Here is a 25,973-nt window from a genome sequence, read left to right as displayed (position 1 = left end):
TAGTGATGAAAACCAACAGTTGTTACCTTATCTCCCTTAAGGCGATGCCATACGTAGTAATGCAAAATCATGTGTTTTTGGTTTGAAAATTTGGTCGCTTAGAAATGTTTCAGATGCTTTAATTAAATACTGCGAGTAGAATACATCTTGGCCTTTGAAATAATCGAGTATTTTTTAGATAAGTCTTTTTATAAGCCCAGAAAAAAATTATGTAAAGGTCTATGAAAACTGCTTTAAAGTTCAAAATCTCCTACTTACGAACCCATTTTCGGTTATGATTTTATTGTACCTATAATGTGGCAAATAAAGTTATTTATAAACTGATCGAAAAAAAAAAAATTATTCCTGAAAATCCACAAAATAAAATAAAAGGCACTTTTTGGCCATATTTTTTTATTGCATAAATCAAAACAGGCGGATGGTGTTAGGCGGGAATTTAAACCTTATCACCATCTACGTAAGGGTTGTTATTGATAGCGGCTCAATTTAAAATACTACACGACGTAGTGCATCGCCGTAAAAATGAAATTATTATTTTGACACAAAACTAGGTTGATCAGTTCGGCACCGGTGCGTAGTCTGGAAACACGCCCAACTTTTATACACGGTTGACATTTGTCACATGAGAACGGGAAAGACCACAGACTTTTGAATATATAGACTAGAAATTAAAGATGAGGGGTAAAATCAACTGTTGAAGAACGAAGGGGGTAAAGCTGACTGTGATTCGTCAATAAATCGATCTGACAGTATATAGGCATCTCGCATTATAATAATACCATTTAGTTCTTAAAAGTAAAATCTGCTTTTGAATGAATAGACATTTTTACATGGGAGCGCAAATTACTCGCCAGGTTATGAACAAATTTGCGAAGTCCAAATTCGGCAAAAAAAATTCTTCTATTTTCAGAGTCGAATATTTCGTTTACGTATTTAGTTAAGACACTTTTATAAATGTTCATAATTTACTTCCCAGCAACCAACCAGCTTTGTGTTCAGACGTATCTCATTGTGATAGTATATGTTTCTACAACTGATTTATATTATACGATGTGAATATGCTTAAAATAAAGTAAAATAATGCTTATATATGGAATGTAATACGACAATTGGGTTTATTCTCTTTTTCACATCTATTTTTACAAGTTTTCATACCACAAGCAACCATTTTGCCGTGTTATTTCGTAAAATGCCTCGACCATAGCTCGACGCTAGTTCGAACAAGAATGATGACGTCACATTCTCAAGATTCACGGGAAGCCATACGCGAGCCCAGCCGGCTCCAATGGAACCGGTATGGGGAGTGGGGAATAATACGCTTTTAATCACTTAGGGCAGGTCTACTAAAATTCATATGTCTATGGGAAAGACTAAGTTGATTCTCAGTTCAACAGCTCGGCCGTTAAGCTATTTTTTGGTGGCTTCTGTGTTTTCTTCCTCCTGCAACAGAGCATAGACGGAAAAAAATGAGTATTGCTAATTTATTGAGTATCTCTTCAAATTATTCGTAATCCTGTTGCAAATAGAATTGCAGTCTCTTAACGAATGAATTGATAGATTTTCTGTTTAACTTTTACCTAAAGAGGAATGTGTTATCACGATGTGGAACACGTTTTCATAAAAATCATAATATTTTCGCATTTCGTTATTAAATATTATGAAGGCAAATGCAGGTGCATGAACGTGTTTCGATATATCTGGAATGTACTTAAAATTTTTCAGGAAACGACCTGCAATTCCGTATTGAACCGGATTACGAATTCTTTGAAGAGATTTTTAATAAATCAGCAATACCCATTTTTCTCCCTGTGAAGAGAACCAGAGTTAAAACAACTTAGACCTCACTTTTTACAATTCAATACCAGGTAGGGGTTGATTTATACAAAAAGCACTGGATATAAGGACATATAAATGTATGTATACATAGAAATAAGCCCCCATAGCTCAGTGGTCAGAGCTTTCGACCGGAAATCGAATGGACACGGGTTCGAGTCCCGTTGGCGTCATGTATTTTTTATCAGGAGATTTTTTCAATGTGGATGAGTGTTTCAGGCGAACAATTATTGCTTATAAAAATAACATATAAATGTGTTACTGACTGATGAAACAATCATGCGTATCTTCAATGGTTGTTTACGTATCGTAAATATTTGGTTTTAATAATTGTGAAATATTTTAAATACGTGTATTAGTAGGATAAGGAGGTGAACCTTTACCGATGACAAAAATATCTTTCAATAATGTTATAAGGATTTTCGAAAGCTATAAAATTCCTAAAAATGCAGTTCGCAGAACATAATAGTAGGTATATTTTGGTACTTACCCATACAATACGTACGAAAATGTACCCTCGTCTCCTATGGCCCATTAATGCCCCAATCCACTATCAATATTTTTATTTGCACTTGACTTAGCGGATCGCTTTTATTGGTATTTTTATTTCATTGATCACTACTTGCGCGTGGGATTTTATTGCAGCGCGGAATGAAGCATTGGGCATAAATCATTATAATTTTATTACTGCATTGTGCCATTTATTGCTCTCTCGTATGTAACGTTAAACGTGTTATGTCGTCTATATTTGAATATAGACTTTTATCATTTATGAAGAATAAATTTATATATTTGTGATTGAGATAAATTCAATAGCAAGTAAAAGGCATAATGATAGCTTATATACAGAGATTCTCGAAGCTCTACATACACGCATTTATTAAGAATCTCTTCAAATTATTAGTAATCCGGTTGAAAAAGGGATTGCGGCCCTTTAACGAATGAATTAACAGGTTTCCTGATAAGCTTTTAGTAAATATCGAATATATTATTACGACGAAATATTCCTCATTTATTAAATTAAATGCCCTGATAGGCTTTTAAATGATACATATTTTACATGATTTACTGCATAATACAGTGCCAACAAAAGGTTTGTATTTTATGAATGAACAAAAAGTTTTTCAGGAAATGGCCTGCAATCCAGTTTTTTAACAGTATTATCAATAATTTTAAGGGATTCTTAGTAAATTAGCAATACTCCTGTATCTCCGGATACCAAAGACAATCAGAGTGGATGATAGGTAGGTATCTAACTATTGCCTTGGTGAAAAACCACCATTTATAATAAAAACATTGATAGAAATTGCATTAGCCGTGTTAAATGACCAGATCTGAAATCCTAGTACTTTCTTAACTTACCCTCTACCCCTTTCCCTCCCCATTCCATTTAGCCGCACAATATACCCCAATTGAGGTTGCGGTAGTCACAGTCTTTCCGAGCAGTTGGACCTCACAGAAAATTAAAAACATAACAATACCTTAGAATTTCAAACATTACTTTATGTGCTACTTCTGTATACGAGTATATAACACATGTTGAACTGTCCAAAGTTAGTGGGATTGTGTCAACCCCCATCTGGAAAAGAAATTGGTCGAAAAGGAGAAGTACAAAGTAAAGCATTACTTGATTTAATCTTTTCGCTTAACAAAGCAACGGTTCGATACTGACTTATGATCTCTCACTGAGAAAGTACATACATAAATATTATTTCTGTAACTAAAAAGAGACAAGTGAGTTGACATCGCGTTTGGGTCCCACTGCTTGTGCGTATTCAATTCTTCTGCTGGGTAAGTTCTCCATCATAACACAAGCAACATTTTCCACCCTCTATGGTGGTAGTAGGAGATTTTCAAATATTGTTTGGTTATTCGTAACCAGAGAATGTTTGTCTTTCTAAAAAAAAATACTTATTTTGTTTATTAAACTTGTGCATGCGAAGAAAATTTTTACTAAATATGATTTGTTATCGGGTTATGAATCCGCGGCCTCGAGGCTGAGAGAAAATTATAAGGCCCATGGAAGATCATTTTAATCAGGGATTTAATTATCATAGTAGATAATTAGCTACATAGCTACTTTTAGTGCATTATTCGGAAATATGAATCTTGTACCATCACATCTCACCCCGAGAGTACTTGCAATATTCTCCTCTACCTTTATATTGTACTTTCCCAAGAAAGAAAAATACCGCGATATCGGGGGCGCATAAAGCCATATGATGCACTTGCTACGCGGCAGCGGTGGTGCCCGTGAGCGGCGCGGGCGGAGCGTCGCGGCGGCGGCCAATAGCAGCGTCCCGGCCACGGCGCCGCCCACTGCGGAAGGGATGAACTCGGGCGCCGCGATCAGTAGGGGACGCGCACGCGCCGCAGTAACCGACGTTCACAACGTCACGTCACCACTCGTGCTAAGCTTTAACGTGACATTGACGACGATATTAAATTTTAAAAGCTGTCAGATAGGTGTTACAATAAACGCGTTTTGAAAGAAGTGTTTCTTTAATATAATTAACCCCCTTTTTATTTTTTATATAATAAGTAATTTAGAAAAGGTATTTTGAATTAGAAAATTCTTTGTGATATCGGAACCAATGAAATTATGTGCAACGGGAGTGTTAATCGTCAAATAAACTAATTTTGTTAGCTTTCTTAATGTTAATGTTCGTATTTTTAAGAGTTGTTATTACCAAAAATGACAACATTGGCGATGTATCGTGGAGAAAGTCTGTCTTATTCGGATGATTTTCGGGTTCCACCGATCCAATTGGAACACATACCGGAAGTGTTGCTTTGTAAGACTATTTATTTAATATTATTTTTTGTTTTCATTCTTAACAATATATCCTGATGCTAATTGTTAATACACAACTGCAAGATATTTATTCTAAAAGAGTAAAGGCATTTATTCTATTTAGTGACATACTCAAACAAAACTCAAAGTTTCGTTATCTCTGAAAATGTACAGGTATATATGGGTTACAAGATACGCAATTGGTTGCAAACTTTGTGCTTTGGTTTAAACTGAAAGTTTTCAATAAAGTAATATTTATAATTATCGGTGATTGTTTTCTTCTACATATGTATGCATTGACACACAAAACAAAAGCTTCGAGGTCAAGTTTAAGTTTTAAAAAATGGCATGTTACAAAAAATACACAAATGAGTTAGAATATCATCAAACATACTAATTTCGGTTGTACGTATTTCTGTGATGTAAAACTGATTCCATGAACTCGGAATTGTTTTGATTTTTAGTGTCATTATTAAAACTAAAAATGATGTGTAAAGAATCCAAACGAACTATAAAGTGCCTAATTATTTTAATTCTGTATTTGAAATACGTATTTCTAAATTTTAAGGTTAATTTTGACAAGTAAAGTCAGATTTCGGGATTTTTCAATGGTCAGCGCCTTTTCCATTTTCAGGAAAACCTAATTATTTGCTGACAAAGAATATTTACCAAATAATTATATTTATATGCCATGATTTTTTGTAGGACTGCGCTAGTTTTAAAATAAAATAATAAAATTATTTTTAAATCAAAATTTTAATTCAACCAAATGTGGAGATAGCAAGCAGCATTTAAGGTCATTAATATGAGAATCCAGGATTAAGTTAACAGAATATTTTTTCTATATAAATCTCAAAAATTTTCCCCACCCTTGTCATTTTATTTGGCTTGACCTTGACCATTTTGGAATTATGAAGTTTTAAAGAAATTAACAAAAATGTTCTTTTGTTATTTCAGCGAGTATACCAAAATGCGGAGGCTGTCAGGAACTCATCTTAGACCGATTCATCCTGAAAGTCCTGGAAAGAACCTGGCACGCCAAATGCCTTCAGTGTGCAGAGTGCAGAGCGCAGTTGGCTGATAAGTGCTTTGCAAGAAACGGCCAGTTATACTGCAAAGACGACTTCTTTAAGTAAGTAGCATCCGTAATAGAGGATTTAGTTCTGTCCTCGTTTTTAATATTGTGTTTATTTAGTTTGATTGCACAATATTATAGTTTATCCTAAAACAAACCTCAATATTTAATAGAATAAAATATTTTTTATGTTTGTCAGATATCGTGATTTTTCAAGGGTGAGCGCCTTTTCCATTTTCAGGAAAACCTAATTATTTTCTAAGAAAAAATATTTACTAGCATTATTATATTTATGTACCGTGATGTTTTGTGGGTCTGCGCTAGTTTTAAAATAAAATCAGTGAACTTTTAATAACCTACCAGTACGCTCTTTTTCCGCGGGGGTAGGCAGAGATGATAGACCGCCACACGACTCTGTTATGGCACACACTTCTTGCTTCATTCACATTCTTACATCTTCTCTTGCATTCTCTCATGTTATTATGACTCTTGTCACGACTCAACACAAGGATTTGATTCACTTGATTGTGCTATACTATGTTAAACGTAACTTAATTTCTTTTAATATAATTTTAATCATCTGGCAATTCGCCAATTATATTCACAACTCACTTACATTAATGAGTTGTCATTTTGTGATTTTTGATTTTATCTATATTTTTTCATTCATTGCGTCATCTTAATGACAGTTGTTCTAAAAATACTTTTTAAACAATATTCGTGGACATTAAGTCATTTTGAGAATATACCACACTTAAATAGATCAATTAAGATGTCGGGGACGCCTCCAATAAAACATGGCATGATTAAACAAACTTTTAAAAAATAAATCTTCGCCAATATGGCTTTGCATGGAATAAATTTATTCTTTGAAATGATTAAACTCGTAGGTACTTATCTCTATGCAAATTTAGATGGTTGTTTATTGTTAAGTTAACAATGGGTTGACCCGCCTGATTAATCAGGGTCAAAGTTTCCGCCATGTTACCTAACACTTTACTTCATCCATTTCGATGAAGTAAATTTATTGAAACTCGAAAGTAACATTCGATAGTTGGAATATATCTAAATGTGTATACAAATTATATTATATCTGAAGTTTGATTGCCTTGCTAGCATATGAGGTTTACGAGAAAACATTAATGCATCTATGAAAGCTTATTGAACATAATTAAAGTTGCTTGTTTTAAATATTTACGGGTAAGTTGTTTCATAGAACTTGAACAATACCCCATTAAATTTTTAATTTAATATTCAAGTTCTGTGAAACAACTGACCCACAATACAACAGTAAAAGAACTTGAATAGAACTTTAACAGAATATTAATTTTATCTTTGAAATTTCACGAATTTTTCATGTTCTGAGAAAATACCCACCCTAACAAATACTTCAGGTGGCGTATTGAGATACTGAAAGAGCTTACATTATCAATAAAAAATGCCTATGTAAAGTGCAAAAAAAATCATCCCGTCAAAAACAAAGTTATTTTTTACTATAATACGTCTACTTTTATTAATGGATTTATTTAGAAATACGTATATATGCATATTTTGTTGTTGTTTGGGTGATGATTCGACCCCCAGAGACTGGCTCTTAACTGCTGTGAACTTTAAAACATTTAAAAATTAAATTTTTTGTTTGACTGCGGATTGTACCTTCTTCCACGGGCAACCGCACTTAAAACTAAGCCAAATCCCGATTGGTTAGAATCGACATTTATTTCGTATATTACCTGCTGTGTCATCCAATTTCAGAGAAATGCGTTTGTAAGCGTGATGGCACCAAAAGTTCAGCCTGCTGAGTTTCAGCTCGATCGCATGTCGAAAACTGAGTTTATTTACACTTCCAAGATTAAATTTCAGCCATATATTTAATCATGAAAACAAAATCAAATTCAAATAGATGTATTTAAAAATAAATTAAAATGTTCTCTGAAGTCTTATAATAATCCCATCTCTGTGAACAACTCACATTTTCCCCAATTCCTCTATTTTCAAAGCATATATTATTATACATGTAACAATATAAATAAAGTGCTATTGTGTGGTTGCGCTGTGGGTGCAGGCGGTTCGGCAGCAAGTGCGCCGGCTGCGCGCAGGGCATCCCGCCCACGCAGGTCGTGCGGCGCGCGCAGGACCACGTCTACCACCTGCCCTGCTTCGCCTGCGCCGTGTGCGCGCGCCAACTTAACACCGGGGACGAGTTCTACCTCATGGAGGACCGCAAGCTGGTCTGCAAGACGGACTACGAGGCTGCTCGGGCTAAAGGTAGGATCTCCTTCATGTGATAAGCTGCTTTAGTAGTATCCCGCCCACAAATTGTGAAAAAACTTCCCGAGAGATCCCTATAGAAACATCTGGGATTTTAGTAATACGTTCAACAGAAATAATTTAAATAGTCCCCACGGAAATTCAATTTGATAGTGCAAATTCGACCATAGGTCTGTCCATTACGCCGGGTTGCGCACCTAATATTGTTTTTACACGACTTTATCACTTATGTCGTTATGATTCCCATTTTATTTTAGAGATTTGTAAAAGCAAATTCAACTGTAGCGCTGTCCAATGCACAGGGCCGAGTGTCGCATATTTTTTGCATGGCTTCCTCATTTACATCGTTAAGATTATAAAAGTTATTTTAGGGTATTGTCTCATCTTTAGAAATTTAGAGATATATCAGACTCAGAGACAAAATACAAACCAAACGGTGCCACTGATGCTGGCTATTACAGTACGTAATCAATTGCATGACAATTTTTAAGGTTAAATTTAAACTTCACCATTATATTTAATTATTGAAAATAATACCTAGCAGCTCGCATTGAAAATATGAAAACATAATAAAATATTAAAAAAAATAATAATGATCGCATCCGAGACTCGAACCCAAATCATCTGGTTAGTCTAGTCTTATTGGAAGCAACACTCTACCAGTTGAATTTTTGATTCGTTCATTTTTATCGATCTTTTCATTTCAATTATTTGAGAATTTACTACTTACATTATCCAAAACTATTTTTTCCATTTCTTTGGAATGATTGCAAAGATCTTACCAGAATATATTTGCAACCTCCTCTCAGATAACCTAACCGACTTGTATTTCATTGGAAACTCCTTACTGAAGTATTTAGAAGTAGAAAAATATATATTCTGGTAGATGTAGTACCTATTGATAAACATAATTATATTCCACAAATGTACATGAAGAACATTGGTGGCGTGGTGGTCCACATATGTACTTATCTTTGATTACTGATTTGATTCCCAATGACAATGTAGGTAGGTAACTTGGTGTTTAATTTATTTTATATAATATAGAATATAGATAATGCCAAGTCTAGATGTAGAAAAGTTAATAAATTTATATTGTTTCTCTGAACCACGTCAAACATTTAAAAGTGTACCCACGAAAATAAATATTATTAAAAAAACATTATATGCATGTAATTTTGCGAATCTTCTTCTTATGAACCTTCTGGCATCATGCTTTCGATATGAACCACCCTCTATAAACCTATCTCATCCATCCAAAGCCGGAAATTTTTTTCCAATGGTAAGCCCAATTTCGACAAAGTCAATTTAATAGTAACGCATACTACAGTTATGTCATAATTACAAATGATATATGCACGGTGTCTAGAAACTCGTAGTACGAGCGGGAAACTGATGAATCCACAACACGTTTGGAGTCGTTTTTTTGTTTAAACTTTATTTGATATAAACTTTCGTTTTCAAGTAAATTAAGTCTCGGAAATTTGAATAGATATAAAATTTGAAAAAAAATCTGTTGCTAGGGAGTTAATATCAGCTGTTTTTCAAAATGTCTTAAAATGCGTCGATGCATTGACCCGGTTAGAAAAGTTTTTTTTTTAAACATTTATTATTTATTTTATTACCAATTAGAACTATTTGAATAATCACAACGGGGTACTTTCCCAAACTATGAATATCGTTAAAATGTGCCGAAGATTTAAAGTTTTTTTTTCCGATTCTATATAATAATTTAATTTAATAATGATTTAAAAACCCATATAAAACAGCACATTCCGAAACAATACCAACTTGTTAGAACGTCATTATGACGTAAAAATGCCATTGGCTGGTATGACGATTGTCACGGACGTTGGCCGGTGTGGCGTCAACAACGCCATATTCACGAACAAATCCAATGGCAAATCAAAAATGGAACATTTTAAATGTTTATTAAAAAAAATTTCGTCAGCAAAAAAATTAAATAAAAGTTTCTTAATTTTTCGAGACTAAAAGAAAACAGTGAAAAAATCTTATTGAAATCTCCCCGTTTTTGAGTAACTTTGAGAATCAGACTGCATTAATGTAATGTGTAAGGTGTTCTGATGCTAGATGGCGGCTCCCTGGACGGTGACTCGCCCAACAAGAGGCCGCGCACCACCATCACGGCCAAACAGCTGGAGACGCTCAAGAGTGCGTACAACAACAGCCCCAAGCCGGCGAGGCACGTGCGCGAGCAGCTCTCGCAGGACACGGGCCTGGACATGCGGGTGGTGCAGGTCTGGTTTCAAAACAGGTCAGTCTCAAATATACACTAATACACTAGAAAAATGATCATGTTAAAAAAGTGATACATATGAATATTTCCAGATAAAATATTAGTCATTCAGAATACATCGAGAACACGTGTTCTTTTCCTAGTAAATATCATGATGCAATGCGAAAATATCGGTATTTCAATATCAATATTTGTATGAACACGTGTTCCGCCGTCCTCATAATGCAATGCTTTTAACTGATTCTTACGTAAGTATGCTAAACAAACATCAGTTAACTTGTATGTTTTAATTTATTTTTTCTTTTAGTTCTCCTCTTTTTTTCTTTTCTCTCCTTCTTTGTGTACATATGTAATTTGTAAATATGTATGCTAATTCTTTAAATTTTGACTGTCCTAAAACGGGAATTCATCCTAGTTGGACAGTCAAAACATTTTATAAATGTATAATATGTATTTCCTGTACTAAATAAATAAAAATATTCCGAAATCAATTTTTTTTTAAAGTAGGTAATTAAATACCTACATTTTTTATTTGAAACGCACAAAGTCCCAACTACTCCCAACCGCCTGGAGCCAGTGAGACTATGGCACCCCAATTGTGGTATGTTTTGAGGATGCAGGTAGTGTCGAGAAGAAGGAGATGGGGAAGAAGAAGGAGATGGGGGAAGAAGAAGGTGGGGTAGTACCTATTCATATCTGGTCTCCTAATAAGAACGTTTCAATTGTGAATGGTTGTCTTTCATCAGGTAAGACCACCATTCGGTAAGCAGGTACTAGTTACCATAATATTAAAAAAAGTCCAATAGGAAAGTGCAAATACACACGACGATTTTACAATTTAAAAAAATAACCCTAACCTGACAATAGTCAAAGTTAACCATCTAGTTAGCCATGACGCAATTTTTTGCGCCATTCGAGCCAAATTCGGTTTCTTCGTTCCTTTACCATAATTCGTGGTTCAGCTCGCGTGTGTACCCTTATATTTTTTACATTTTAAAATATAAATATTAAAGAAATGTATAATATTTTTCTAGTGCTTCTCACTAAGAGTGCTGAGGCTGACTATGTTTTGAATAGTTTTCATTAGCTTTCATGACAATGTCCTTAAAATACTAGCCATCTCTTTTTCCGATAATTCCTTAAGGCGATGCACTACGTCGTGTAATATTTTAAATTGAGCCGCTATCAATAACACACCTTACGTAGATGGCGATAAGGCTTAAATTTCTGTATTTATTGTTTTTGTGTTTAATTCGTAGAACTCCATTTAATTTTTTTTATAAATTTAATTTAGATTAAATAATATTATCAAATTTAATCTAAATTAAATTTATAAAAAAAAAAAAAAAAAAAAAAAACTTAAATTTCTGCTTCACAACATCCACCTGTTTTGATTTATGCAAGAAAAAAACATGGCCAAAAAGTGCCTTTTATTTTATTTCGTGGATGTTCAGGCACAAATATTTAAATGTTTTTCGATAATTTTATAAATAACTTAATTTGCCACATTATACACAAAACAGAAAATGGGTTCGTAAGTAGGAGATTTTGAACTTTAAAGCAGTTTTCATAGGCCTTTACATTATTTTTTTCTGGGCTTATAAAAAGATATATCTAAAAAATATTCGATTATTTCAAAGGCCACTTTGTATTCTACTCGCAGTATTTAATTAAAGCATCTGAAACATTTCTAGGCGACCAAATTTTCAAACCAAAAACACATGATTTTGCATTACTACGTATGACATCGCCTTAAGCCGAGATTTGATGTACTCACTTAATTTAGTGATTTTTGATGGGTGGTAGTTTTTATGTAACTTTACCCAAAGAGATATTGATATTTTCCACAGTACCTTTAAACCTTTAAAAATTAATTAACCTTAGGTACAATGTATTTAAATCAAAACTGTTATTCTTTTATTTTTCTTATTATAATTTTTTGTTCTTAAACTATGTTAAATTATAACTTTTAATATCTACATGGTTCCTAATGTTTAACCAAAACACAGATTATTGTCATCTTTTTTATTTTATATTTCTCATTAAATGCAAAATTTATTCACATGTTACTGTATATTTTATGAATAAACTTAAATAATAATAATAATAACAAATTCACAGCTCAAAATTCAGAGCTTTTTTGTTCAAAGGTAGCATTAAACTTAAATATTTTTAGCTAATCTCACGTGATAATTTGAAGTGATTGCCTCTTTGTCTTTTTTTAGGTGACAAACCGTAATATTTTTGGGAAAGATTTTTCCTATACTTGAAACAACTGTTTAAATATTTTTGCTTAACAACGAAATTTCTTCGTATCGTCGTGATATAATCAAAACAAATGGACAAAAAATTCTAAAATAATTTGTTTTAATCAAACAATTTAAGAAGATGTAAACAAACGGTTAGTTAATCGTAGGCTAAGAAAAACTCCCATGAGGAGCTGAATATTTTCGATCCCCGGCTGATATATCCACAAATCTATCAAATAATACAAATTGTTAAAGATCAATTTGTACCAATGGTATTAGTGGTATACTTAAAATAAATCATATTCTGCCCTTTATAGACGTCAAATAAAAATACAATATTGGATTGAATCACCTATACAACATTGTACGCATATGCCTTACTTGAGAGAATTGAGTTTTTAGGCATACAAAACTATGTATTCATATCTCTATTGCATATGTACGTACGCCAACAAATAATTCGTCTTTATATTAAAGCATAACTTGCAAAAAATTTTTTTTTTCATAAAATAATAAAATTTACGCCATCTATGAATGCGTAGATTATAACGAACGGTACGTATGAACTTTATTACGTAAGTTGCGTATAAAATTATTTTTCCCAAAATATTTTTTATGCAAGTTGAGCAGCATGAGTATGCAGGTAAATAATATTATGCTGATACATAAATTTATCCTTAAATGTATAACAAAGATATTATACCAAATCCTAACAGCCACAATCAAACAGCGAGATTAACATAATATTACTATTGCTTATTTCACCAATTTTGCGTTGCACATCCAACAAAGCATAAATTGGCGCATTGTCTTGCATAAAATTATGAAAATTCTTCCTTTGTGTTGGAAGCTCAGGTTTCTATAAAGATTTCCCTCTACGCTGGCGTAAGGCGTACTCAGCCACCCACTCCTCCCCCCTTACAACCCCAACCTCTCCTCTCGTCCTGCAGACAACGCAATAAAAGCAGACGGAAGAAATGAAATGGGAGGGTTTATCGGGTACCAAACCAAACCGAAATGACAAAATGGCGGCTGATATTGATTTTCCTACGTGGAAGCGCGTAAGGTTTTATGTATCATGTACATTATTGTGGACCTGAATACAGAGGTGGTTCGTAAAGACTTTTCGGTACAATTTTCAGAATATTATCACAAAAGTTACCATGAAAATTTCTCGTACATAAGTTTTTCTAAGTACCTACTGATATTACGAGCAGGTTTAATATACCTACATGCTATTCTGAAAACGTCCATTTCGTCCGTTCAAAGTTAAAATAATGAACAGTGTGCTGAATGGATCGCCCAGGGTGTGTGTTTTTAAGATAAGATAAGTTATAAAAATCGACAGCTTTAAGTGAAAGCAATCGCTATCGAGTTTTCTGATATAAGTTGGACAAAAAACTATTATGGTATCTGTGCAATTATTGCTACTCTGTGATCTGTTGATGAACTGTTGTAGAAAAAGTTATAATATATTTTTATTAATTACGGCTTCTCTTAATTGTTGTTTTTCTTTCTTCTACAGACGAGCAAAAGAAAAGCGATTAAAAAAAGACGCTGGCCGCACAAGATGGAGTCAATACTTCAGGTCTATGAAGGGAGGGTCCTCACCCAGACATGATAAACTCCTGGATAAGGATGAACTCAAAGTGGACCTGGATAGTTATAGTCATCATGGTGAGTGCAGGATTTTATTATTCATTATGCGGAATTCATTGATGAAAACTTTGAGCCATTATTTCTACCCGCATTTATAACGGTATGGGCACTAAATACTATTTCTACAAATACTCGTTAAGTTCTCGATGAAAATCTTGTGATATATAGTAGATTCGTGTGCCTTGATGTATCTATATTATCATGGGGCATGGTCAAATCGATAACTTAACAATATCGGATCGACAGGCTTAACTTCCGACGATATTATATCGATATCGCGAAATAAATAAGAAATCCTTTTACGGTGGCAACACTGCCTAATCTCAACATGGATTGACATTCCTAAACGTCAAACGTCAAAGGGTTATGCAAAAAATTGACAATGTCGAATTGAAAAAGTAACTTTAATAAACATTGGTAGTCCGTATGTACTTTTGACACTGAAAAGGGGGTTAATTAGTTAGTAAGGTATTTAGCCATAACTTGTAATATTTAAACAACTTTCGTAACTCCAAGCTCGAACGGACAACACGAAAAGTTGTGTATATTGACAGTTAACCGAAGTTTATCTGACACCTAGGAGGCCGCGCTAAAAGCGGTGGCTTTTGTCTACCGACTATCGGTATCATGTGCTGACCGTGCTGCAAATATCGCCAACTGACCATAGTTAGCAAAAACGTGACTTGACAGTGACTAGACACTGACCATTATTAGGTAGATACTACAAGAAATGACTTTGAAAATCTGAAATGATAGTCCGACCTTTGTGCAAAATTGATTAAGATTTAATAACTGATTTAAGTTTTGTTTATTTATTGGTACAACGACAAACTGTGATTTCCGTCTCTTTTGCCGCATAAGTGATTCATTGACTTGTCATGTATAGTTTTGGAAAAACATTACTAATGCAGATACTTTTTTATGTCCAGATCTCAGTAACGACAGTTACAGCACCGTGCACATGGGCCTGGACGAAGGCGCGTCCCCGCACGCGCGCTACATGCCCGGAGGCGCTCACTCCCCGCCCTACGCGATGGGCGGCGCGCACTCCCCGCCCCTCCCGCTGGGAGGACACCCCTACGCCTACAGCGACCAGATCGTATACACATCTATCGGTAAAAAGCGCTTTATAACCATTATTAAATTTATACCTATTTATTAGGAGATATTATTATAGTATGCATAGATGTAATTATAATAATAGTTTAGATACTGTTTTAAATATAAATTGTGGAAGCAGAGCTCTTGAAAGATTGATTTTTGAATCGATTGGAGTGAAAAGCATCTATCTTGATCTTCCTTGAACCGTATTTCATACATACGTCTTTTGTTAGATCTGTTCTTCTCGTACCTACGTTTGGAGAGTATGTGCTAGAAAAACATTTCCAATGACACATTACAAAGAAAGGTCATTTTGCGACTGAAAATATTTTAAATTGACCGTTTATTATAATGACGTACCATCAGCCCTAATCATTGTATACTTTTATAAAATTCCGAAATTTTGTCTGTTTTCATACCTATCTAAACACCGTTGAACATGAATGACTGCATTGAAGTTGATTAATTTTAACTGTTTTGTATTTTACTGATTCAACCAAAATATTGAATTCCGAGTTAATATCATTGAACATACACAAATATGTACTTTGAGAAAGCACCAAAACAAACTTTCTTGACCTACATTGTATATTAATACAAAATATTTCGATTTCTGATTAGGGTTTTAGTTAAAAATATTACCTCATACAAAATTAAGCTCGTACAAAAATGATAACTAATTATATTCCTAATAATAAAATAATATCCTTACCTACTAAATAATATAGAATAAATTATCATCCTACTAAATTACATTCTCACAATATTAAATTTCTACTAAATTATGCTCCCACCAAATCATATTACTACTAAATTAGACACCAAGTAAATCATATTCTTACTAAGATTATAAATTTGTTCCAGGTCACTCCGGCGCCGGCGTCCACGGCCTGGGCGGCGGCTCTGACCTGAGCAGCGGCTCCAGCCCCCCGCACTACCCCGACTTCCCTCCCTCGCCAGACTCCTGGCTGGGCGAGGCCCCCGCGCCGCGCTACTGACCCCGCCCTGGGCTCCCCGGCCCGCCCAACTTCTACAGATAGTGCGCCACTGAACTCGATCCTGAATTTTCGTAGTTAACCGGGCGGCCCTCGAGCTCGTGCAGACAGTGCGCTACTGAACTCAAACCTATGGCTGGAATTTTAAACAATGATGAATAGTTACTCAAGTAATGAATGCACAATAGAGTAAATATTAAAATAATGTTTTAAATTTCATACAATTATTATTGCTGTCAATCAAACACTATTGTTAGAAAAGTGACTTTATTATTTTTATTTTTTTAATTGCTACAGAAAATTGCGTTCTCGGAGAGTTAAATAAAAAAATAATCAACGTTTAGTTTGCAGATGCATATTTTTAATTCTAATTTAAACATTCTAAAATTGTGAAGTGGTTTAGGCGCTGCCGTGATGTCGTGTTTTTTACCAACCTTATTTTATTTATTAGCTGACGAAGGTACAGTTTTGCTGAAATTGGTTGGTGTATTGATATAAAATAAAGTTATGTGGAAAAAGTAACTAATTTATAATTGTACTTGATCTTATCGACATAAGGTTTTAACCAAAAGTATATATTTTTCTCACATATTTTGTAAAAATTAAACGAAGATTCAATTGATGAGCACGTGTTTAAACAAATTACACAATTGGATGATATCTAGTCACGGTTTGAAATTATGTTTGTTGTGTAATTATAACTTTTATTTATTATTCACAATACTAAACAGCTAATAAACCAAATTATTTATATTTAAATATTATTTTTACCGTTATTGTAAAACAACCTATCGAAAATTCTTGATAGCGTATAAGCATGAGATAAAAAATTTACCACAAACATTCAGATATTAAAAAAAATATTATATCATGTATCTGAATAAATTGTAGATCCGCGGATTCTAAAACAACTCATTATTCCCAAAGAAAAAAACATCATTTGTATTGTATAAATAAGATCAAATTCGTACGTGACTATTCGCAATCAAACAATCTTTGACTTTAGTCTAAAGAAAATAAATAGGTCGGTTTAAAAATAAATGTTATACAATAGTACAAAAACGAAATTTTATCCAAGTCGGATGTACGAGTAATGTAGGTGTATAATCCATATTTCCGTCTTGATTACATAATAAAAATAGATTTTAACAATATTATTACATAAGTATTAATTTGTCACTCTCCTAGTCTAAGATGTGATTCTTAAAATATTTGTCGTCTGAGTGCTCGTCATATTATGAATTTTTGTACATGTAAATATTTTGCCATGTTATTGTTTTTAGGCTTATCTGTTACATAAATTGACATTCACCTTTACCTTGCAAACTATATGTATCAGTTTCATAATGTACATACAATAAATTATTGCTGTTTATAAAATATAATATATTGGTTGGTAGACATAATGATTTAGCACCAAACTTAACATAACTACTTATGTTTGTTTGTAAAGAGTGTCGAGAGTCAAAGAATTAAACCTCACTACGCACAGCATTGCATAAAATGTTTTCACTGTGTTAATGTAGATATAATATGTCCAAAGATTAAGTATCACAGCATAGACATTCAAGTTTTATTTGAACTTATCTAGTCGTATGAATAAAGAAAGGTTTCAATTCTAAAATATGTTTTATTTACATTATATTCACATTCATTATATACTAATCTACAAAACAACACTTTAGCAAATACGTATTTAACATCAGGAAGGTGTCTGTTTATAATTCCGTAGTAGCAACGCCCCAATATTGCTGCATTCTGCCATCTTGATCCAAGGAGTCCTGGGCCCCGCGTTCCTGAATAACTGCGAAGTCGTATTCCAAGTTGTAAGGCATCAGTCGCTGCAGTGATCCAAAGTAAGCAGCGTGTGGTCCACCGTTTAGCTGAGATCTTCCAGAACCAAAGCGCATCTCTGGCTTGAAAGCCATGGGGTTGTAAGATCTCGCGCTCCCGAAGTGCCTGGATAGCAATGGAGGCTGAGGGGGTGGCGGTGGCATAGTCAACTGCGGACTACTCGTAGACAGATTACGCAGGTTTCGAAGATTGGCGTTAGGGTTCCTCGTAAATCCTTTAGATAGCGTGTTTAGTTCCTTATCGAATAATAGCTGCGTGTTTTGTTCTAGCATGTATTCCCAGCATTTGAATTGTTCCTCCGAGACAGCTGAATCTGATTCTTCCCTTTCATTTTCTCTCTGTTCTTCTATACGCGCCCTTATGGCCCTGGCGACCCCTCTGTAGCTGCGCCGTTCGCTAGATATTTTACGCATGCTATTGTCTTGAATAAATAATGGAGGCGGAGGAGCTTTGGGGATTCCGGAAAGCTTTACTGTGCTCAAGTAGTGGTTCAGGTTTTTGGCATTACCGTTGATTTGTTTGTCCGGCTGCACCGATTTAATGGTCACTTCCGCTGTTTGATCACTTTGACCGCTTGGTGAAGATCTGTCACTTCCTTGGAGTTTCGTCGGTGTTTGGTTCAAACTATGACAGCAGTTGTTTTGATATTCGCAACAGCATCCGTTTTGACAAAGTGGTGGAGGGACACTATTGGCGAGTGACTTACTTTTCTTTATCGTGTGCCTTAATTCTCTCATCAGCTGATCTACGTCAGAACCGGGTCCGTTAAACTTCAAAACCATTATTGATAAATTCTCTTCCATCCCATAACCTTGAGCTAAGTCTTGAAGTCTTTTAGCGGCTAAAATGACATTGCTTTCAGATTTTACTTCTTCGATTGCTGATTCTACATCGATAACGTCCCATAACTTTTTGTTAGCTAAAATTAAAAATTCATCTGATTCCTGTAAAATAACTTGAATGATTTCTGGGTTTGGAACAACGTGAGGGTATCTGTCGGCATATCCCACACGATGGTAGGTGTGCTGAGGGGTAAGCTTGATTGGCCCCGATGGGCGGGATAATACTGCTGTGGCTTCCCCAACGCTTGCCACGCGGAGGACATAGCGCCTTGGCGTAGGTGCAAAACCCAATTCTTGTTGTGGTTTCAACCTCGAAATATGACAAAGCGTAACACACGCACCACTTCGTTGACCTTTTTCCTTCAACTCTCTATGTGCAGATAGAATTGTGTATTTCATGTAATCGTTCGCAGTTTCTTTTACCGCTCTTTCTTCAAGAATGATTCTTGGAATTGATTTCGCAACAATCAAAGGAACCTCGTTATCATCACCACCATCAAAAAGGCCAAAGAGTCCTTCGGTATTGCAAAATGCTGGAAGTCGCAGCTGAGATACACATAAATGTGATTTACTTCCAGAGGTTTCGGAAAATCCAACTTTCCAAGGTGGTTCTAGGCTCACTTCACCTCCTTCGTAGTTAGGCCAAGGTTGGGTTGGCAATGACGGCCTATTCTGACCTGACACATCAACTAAACTCATAGGTCTTTGAGATCGATACATATGAAATTGTTTCGGATCAACCCTTAGTTTAATGTTGCATGATAAATCTAGAAATTTAAGTTGTTTGGGTACAAGTGATACTAAGTTTATCACATCTAATTCATTATGTGCTAAATCTAAAACTTTCAATGATGAACTGTACGCAAACGTTGGAGTACTCTGTAGTCTATTGGAATGTATCCTTAAAACTTTTAGGTGTTGTAGTCCAGCTAAATTATTTGGTAGATGTTTAATATTATTTCCAGATAAGACTAATTCTTCCATTTCCGACCACGCCGCTATACAATGCTCTGCCAGGATTGTGAGGTTATTGTATGCAATATGCAGTACTCTCAGGCAGTGAAAGCTTCCTAAAGTTTCCATTACATTGTCATTCAAACAATTCGCTGTCAGATATAATTTCTCTATTTCTAAAGGTTCAACAATTCCCGGCAAGTGAGTGAGGCGATTGTTAGAAAGATTTAAAGACTTCAACTGATCACATGCGGCAAAAAAATTTGCGGGCAACGATTGTAGACAGTTGCTTTGTAAAAATATCTCTTGAAGCGGTATTCGTAGTCTGGGAACGGAAGGTAATGTGTGAAGTTTGTTGTATCCGAGGCGAAGCGTGTGGAGAGAACTGAGTTCGCTGCAAAATAAATGTTCGGGCAAGCTCGTGAGCTTGTTATGATTGGCAAACAGAATCCTTAATTCATGACAGCTTCCCAACCAATCAGGGAGGGTCGTGAATTCGTTATGAGACAAATCCATGTGCTGCAATCTTGATGGGGCAGGCTTCACATGTAACCTCTCAATACCTAGAAATATAAAACAAATAAATAATAGAATAATCTTCCCATTTTAAAGCTTATTAGGGGATAACAATATATGGATTCTCAAGTCTTACGATTGCAGTCAGCAACGAGTGATATCAAGCAGCGTCCATTAAGGAAGATTTCTTGTAACTGGTTTTTTGTGCACTGAACAACTTCCAAGTTTCCCAAAGCACTGAGGTCAAGCTTTTCAATGCAGTTTTCACTTACATCGAGTTGAGTTAGATTCTAAAACAGAAACACGTCAATTTTACAAACTCATCGAAATACAGACATTTTGACTTCCACACTAAATGGAAATAAATATTTATATCCATTACAGAAAGATCTTCACTATTACCCCGTAGTTGCCTAGAATGATGCTTCCTTTGAGCTGGTTGTCCCTGAGGTTGATCCTGCTGAGGGGCCGCGAATCCTCACTGTTGAGATTGTTCCCGGGGATGATTCCATTCTGGCAGTAATTGTTATTGTTATTGATGTGTTTCGCGCCATCCACCCTAGCGTTGTGGATATCCTAGAATGTGCAGAAAGATTATTTTAGTATTTTATTTATAATTATCTTCCAATGGCGTTATGTGATCACTATTGCTCCAATTATATTATAGTGGCCTAAAGACTCTTCGGCAATAACACACATTAATAACAACGGGAAGCAGAGAGAGAATTTTTACAATGGTAGATAGAAGATCTCCATTTGAGGGCAGAATCTGAACAGTGAACTTGCTGAAGGAGAATTGGAATGAACTTGTATATTACTAGCAGAATTCCATTTAATTATGACTGAAGATTAAGGCGATGCACTACGTCGTGTAATATTTTAAATGGAGCCGCTATCTATTGTCACGTAACGAATCGGACACGTTCAAAACTCCCGCGAATTCAAATTAGTCAGCGGTGAGTTGTTACCATTGTCGCTGTGCGCGCGCGCCTGCCTTGTGCACGGCCAAGTTGGTAAAACTGCTCTACGCTCGACACGCCGGCCATTCAAATCACCAACCGCACACTCACAATCTAGCCTTGGCCCTGTCAACATGTCTGTTTTGCTATCAACCAGGACGCCATGATTGCGCGCCTAAATTAACGGCCGCTTTGTACAAGTATTTTCGAAGCCTGTACCTAATCGCTGTGCCTACTCACCATGGAGAAATGTACGCGTAATAACGCGTACAGTACGGAAGATAACCCTCCTTTTGTGGTTCAACATGTACGCGAAACCTACTACAAATTCATGTAAGCGGATTAACTATCTTTACCTTTTATGTGCCTTTTGTGACTTGAATTATGCCTACACACACGCTTGCCAGCCAGAACCTAAATTATCAAGAGAGATTGTTCCTAACGAAACGCTAGGAATATTTAGGATGTAAATGACCCATCTCATTTGTGTATCTGTTTGTAATTGTGCTTTGTGAATATACTATCATACCCCATTAATGCGTTTCCTTTGACGAATTCGAAGTGGTTTGTTTGGCAATCAGTTCCCCGTGTAAAAGCCGTAGCTGACCTGACGCCTGATGATCATGATCTCAACCTCTACCACCTGAGCTAACGCCGATATGTACTAAGGCACCCTTTTTGCAATGGACCTCTCACAGGGAAATTGCGCCCTTTACACTATCTGCCCTTACGTAGATGGTGATAAGGTTTAAATTTCCGCTTAACACCATCCGCCTGTTTTGATTTATGCAAGAAAAAAACAAGCCAAAAAGTGCCTTTTATTTTATTTTGTGGATAAATATTTAATTTTTTTCCGATTATTTTATAAATAACTTAATTCACCACACAATACAATAAAATCATAACCAAAAATGGGTTCGTAAGTAGGAGATTTTGAACCTTAAAGCACGCCTTATATATTATTTTTTTCTGGGCTTATAAAAAGACATACCTAAAAAATACTCGCAGTATTTAATTAAAACATCTGAAACATTTCTAGGCGACCAAATTTTCAAACCAAAAACACATGATTTTGCATTACTACGTAGTGCATCGCGTTAATTAAAATGCAATTATATTGGTTATAAACGTAGTACCTGTTCATTGAAATTATTAGACATGTTCAATTTCTATGTTTTTAGGACAGAAATATTGATTGTTTTCACTTTTCTGAATGGTGATCGGAATAATTTAAGGGTTAGCTGGAAGCGTTAAGAAGGTTTGATGTACTGACCAGTAAGCCTAAGGTCCTCATATCTGTTTTGAAATACACCGGCAGCTTCTGAAGACGGTTGTGGGAAAGGTCCAGCGCCCTCAGACAGCCCAGCTGCTGGATCTGCTCCGGGATGCGAGTTATCTCATTTCTGGAGAGATGCAGTTCTTCAAGACTGGAAGTCAAGGTTAAAAAATTATGTTTCAAGTGATCGATATTTAAATTAATTTAATTGAAAAAAGCCCACAATACCTATTTTTGTGTTCTTTTACATTTTATCTTTAAGAGTGATTTAAGTATATTATGGCAATCTTCCGCAATCACCTTTAACTTTTGTTGAAATGATAATAGTTTTCGAAAATTTACATAATTTTTATCGATTTCTTTATGTCAAAATAATTTAGTTTATAACCTTGTAATCTAGATAAGTGATCATGAAACCTTCATGGTGTCTAATAATAATGTCTGAGAAAATGACGTACTGAAACGTTCACCAAAATTCAACATCCGAAATAACATACACACATACACATGTGTAGTAATTAATATATAGCCTAATAATATATAAGTGTCCGGAAGTATACATCCTTGTACTAGTGAGTACAAACTTGACAAGCGTTTTCTGAGATGTAATCAAAAAGACCTTGCATTTTCTTTTATTACTTTCCAGACATTCTTGTCTGCACACGCTGACAATAGTCAAGTGATTTGAGTCAGTATTGTGATAATTATAAATATTATCATAAATTAATCAAAATTTACATATTAATTCGCAACCAAGGAGATTTTATGCTTTCAAAGATTATGTTGATAAATTGAAAACAAATTTCCTAGAAAATATCAAGAACGTGAGAAAATGTTCGCATGTTTGATGTTTGAGAAATGCATGCAAACATCCAATGGCAAAATAATTTGTGTATTTTGGCAATGATTTGGTAAACACCGTATTTGTTATCAGAACAACGGCAATATTTCATTATCTCTCTACGTAATAATTATACATCCCTAGTTAGGTTAAGTGCAAGATATTGCAGTTAATTATTAGGTAATCATTCTTGACGTATGAACGGAATGGCCTTTTACGTAATGACGAAAACGAAAGTGGAAGTAAATGGAAGTAATTGGAAGAATAGGCGATATGAGCGGCGAACAATAGAATCAGAGATAGTGGATGATCCAAGCCTTAGTGTCGTAAGGAACCGTCGCAACGGTCAGTGCGCATGCGGGCCGCGGGCCGCCGCTTGGCTAACACCCGCACCTGCCGATTACCATCGCCAGCAATGGCTAGCTATGTGCTTGTACTTTACCTTACGCCTGCTTTTCATTTATGATTCTCGGAGACTCCGTTCTTACTCTTAGCTAAATACATTCCATATTGTAACCAATTAGCAAAAAACATTCGGAAAATGCAGTTGCATTATTTTGTCAAAACATGTGGTGGAGTTATTTATTTTCTAGTTTAAAAACAAAGACATAGGACACATTTAAAAAACTTCAAGTAGCCTTGTTTGTAGAATTTATTATTATTTTAATAAATATTGTATACAAACATTAGTTAGCTTTATGTTTTAATCCATTTTTTATTCTTTCTCTTATTCTCTTCTTTTTTTTCAATTTTGGTTTTGTACAAAATATGTAGGTATGCAAATTTATTCAAATTTGATTGTCCTAAAACGGGAACTCCTCATAGTTAGACAGTCAAAACAATTTACAAATGTATATCCTTTACGTAAAAGTCCACTGGGCGTAAAATAAAAAATAAATAAAAACAATTTTCAGAAACCCACAACCAAACACAACACAAATTAATTGGCACGTATTTTACGTTTTTAGTTCAACTAAATAGATTATTGTTGTATAATTATTTGATAATGTTAAAAAATACCTGTACTAATGTCGATAATCGTAATCGGAAAACCTGTGGTGAAGTTGGGACTTTGTTTTAAGTTTGTAAACATTAGAATATTATTATTAATTAAAATGCAAAACAAAACACAAATTGAAATACTCCTATTTTTCTGGTACAGCTATGAGTCTGCGTTCTTATTTCTTACCTAACTAGGTACCTAGTGCCTACTCAATGCTAATACTTCCATATTGAAGCAGTTAAAAACCTTTCAGAAAATAAGTTGCGATGTTCTTTTGTGAAAATAAGTGTGTGGAGTGGTGATATTTGTCTTTAGTTTACAACAACAGTGATACGACAACAAACTATGTTTAGTATTGAACTTGTAACAGTATTCCCGTGAAAAATTTTTTCAGTAAGAATTTTTATATTTGGTTCAACGCTGTTCGTTCGATTTTTGTCATTCTTGATTTCAGTCGTGCCCTGAGAGCAGTGCTGTAAAAAAACTCAAGGGCGCTGTATTAAGTATTGGGTATTATCATCTCCTTGGCTCCTTAGCGCCCCGGCAAGTCGGCGCCCGGAGCAGACTGCTCCAATTACACCTGCACTGGGCCGGCCCTGCCTAAAAGTGATGGCTAGCTATGTGCTTTGTACCGTAACTTAGGTTTACTTTTAATTTACAAAGCCCTGCAGAAATGCTCGTATGTACGAGTATGTTCTTACATAAGAATCTACTGCCTAAACTCAATGCTGATATTTAAATATGTTTTGCCAAACCTATGGTGGGGTGGGATTTTATTAACTTAACCAAATGCCGAAAATTTCAAAAAACACCGTAAACAATACATATACCAATTATTAGAAAAATACAGCAAATTACATTTTTGGAATTCTTAATTTTAAAGTGGCATAACATATATGTATATAGGTAATAATATATTATAGAATAATTTCCATAGTTAATAATAAGTAAAATATGGTGGAGTACTTTATGCTAAAAGGAATTTTTAATCCAAAAAATTATTTATCAGTACATTTCTTTGGTTATTTCGAAAAACCTTAGATGAAATTTCTCAACCCTCAAATTCCTCACAATAATAAATAAAAATTGTTTATCAACATTTTGAAAAACAAATGGATAATTTCTTATAAACTTCTAAACTCAAAAATAGTTTTACAAATCTCATATGATTTTTAGTTAGCAATACCAGCTAGCTAAAGGTACCGAGTCAAATCTCGATTGGTTTTATCGTGAATTTTCCATGATAATACCCATAATATGTTTTATTTATGATTTTTTTTAAATATTTATCCTGACAAAAAATTTATTGTTTTCAAACTAGAATAAACATCAAGGAAAATGAAGGCTTTTTCTGATTTTTTTCCAATGTTTTATTTCACTTATAAAAAACGAGTATATTTTCATGTTCCCGAATAATCTTTGATGTACAAAACATTGTTTCAAACAACCAATTCCTAGTAATTATCATTAAAGTTCGACGTTTCATGGTATGTG

The 25,973-nt window shown here is 34.7% G+C and overlaps 2 protein-coding genes across 2 annotated transcripts in view; one reads left to right on the top strand and one right to left on the bottom strand.

Moving 5' to 3' along the window:
• The first annotated feature begins 4,531 nt into the window (after positions 1-4,531).
• On the top strand, positions 4,532-16,237 carry Lim3 (Lim3 homeobox protein). Its single transcript, XM_089631274.1, has 7 exons — positions 4,532-4,628; positions 5,585-5,759; positions 7,738-7,970; positions 10,050-10,248; positions 14,005-14,156; positions 15,068-15,253; positions 16,104-16,237. The coding sequence occupies exons 1-7, from the start codon at positions 4,544-4,546 to the stop codon at positions 16,235-16,237; spliced, it is 1,164 nt and encodes a 387-aa protein (XP_089487400.1). The 5' UTR covers positions 4,532-4,543.
• Positions 16,238-17,907: 1,670 nt separating this feature from the next.
• Phlpp (PH domain leucine-rich repeat protein phosphatase) overlaps positions 17,908-25,973 on the bottom strand; it is a 30,087-nt gene continuing 22,021 nt past the window's right edge. Inside the window, exons 4-7 of the mRNA XM_089631273.1 lie at positions 22,633-22,786; positions 20,803-20,976; positions 20,537-20,690; positions 17,908-20,447 (exon numbers count right to left, since the gene is read on the bottom strand). Coding sequence (XP_089487399.1) covers positions 17,953-20,447; positions 20,537-20,690; positions 20,803-20,976; positions 22,633-22,786 — 2,977 coding nt within the window. The 3' untranslated portion in view covers positions 17,908-17,952. The remainder of the gene's footprint in view (positions 20,448-20,536; positions 20,691-20,802; positions 20,977-22,632; positions 22,787-25,973) is intronic.

This window comes from Hesperophylax consimilis, chromosome 4 (genome assembly GCF_061612785.1).
Source record: "Hesperophylax consimilis isolate HC1 chromosome 4, BYU_Hcon_1.0, whole genome shotgun sequence".
Classification (NCBI taxonomy): Eukaryota; Metazoa; Arthropoda; class Insecta; order Trichoptera; family Limnephilidae; genus Hesperophylax; species Hesperophylax consimilis.
The sequence above is the reverse complement of the archived record's forward strand: the minus strand, read 5'-3'. Positions and strand labels throughout refer to the sequence as shown.

Excerpts from the sequence above, each read along its gene's own strand:
- Lim3 (XM_089631274.1), top strand. The coding sequence starts at position 4,544 with ATGTATCGTGGAGAAAGTCTGTCTTATTCGGATGATTTTCGGGTTCCA. Across the intron at positions 4,629-5,584 it reads CATACCGGAAGTGTTGCTTT|CGAGTATACCAAAATGCGGA; the intron begins GTAAGACTATTT and ends TTGTTATTTCAG. Across the intron at positions 10,249-14,004 it reads CAGGTCTGGTTTCAAAACAG|ACGAGCAAAAGAAAAGCGAT; the intron begins GTCAGTCTCAAA and ends TTTCTTCTACAG.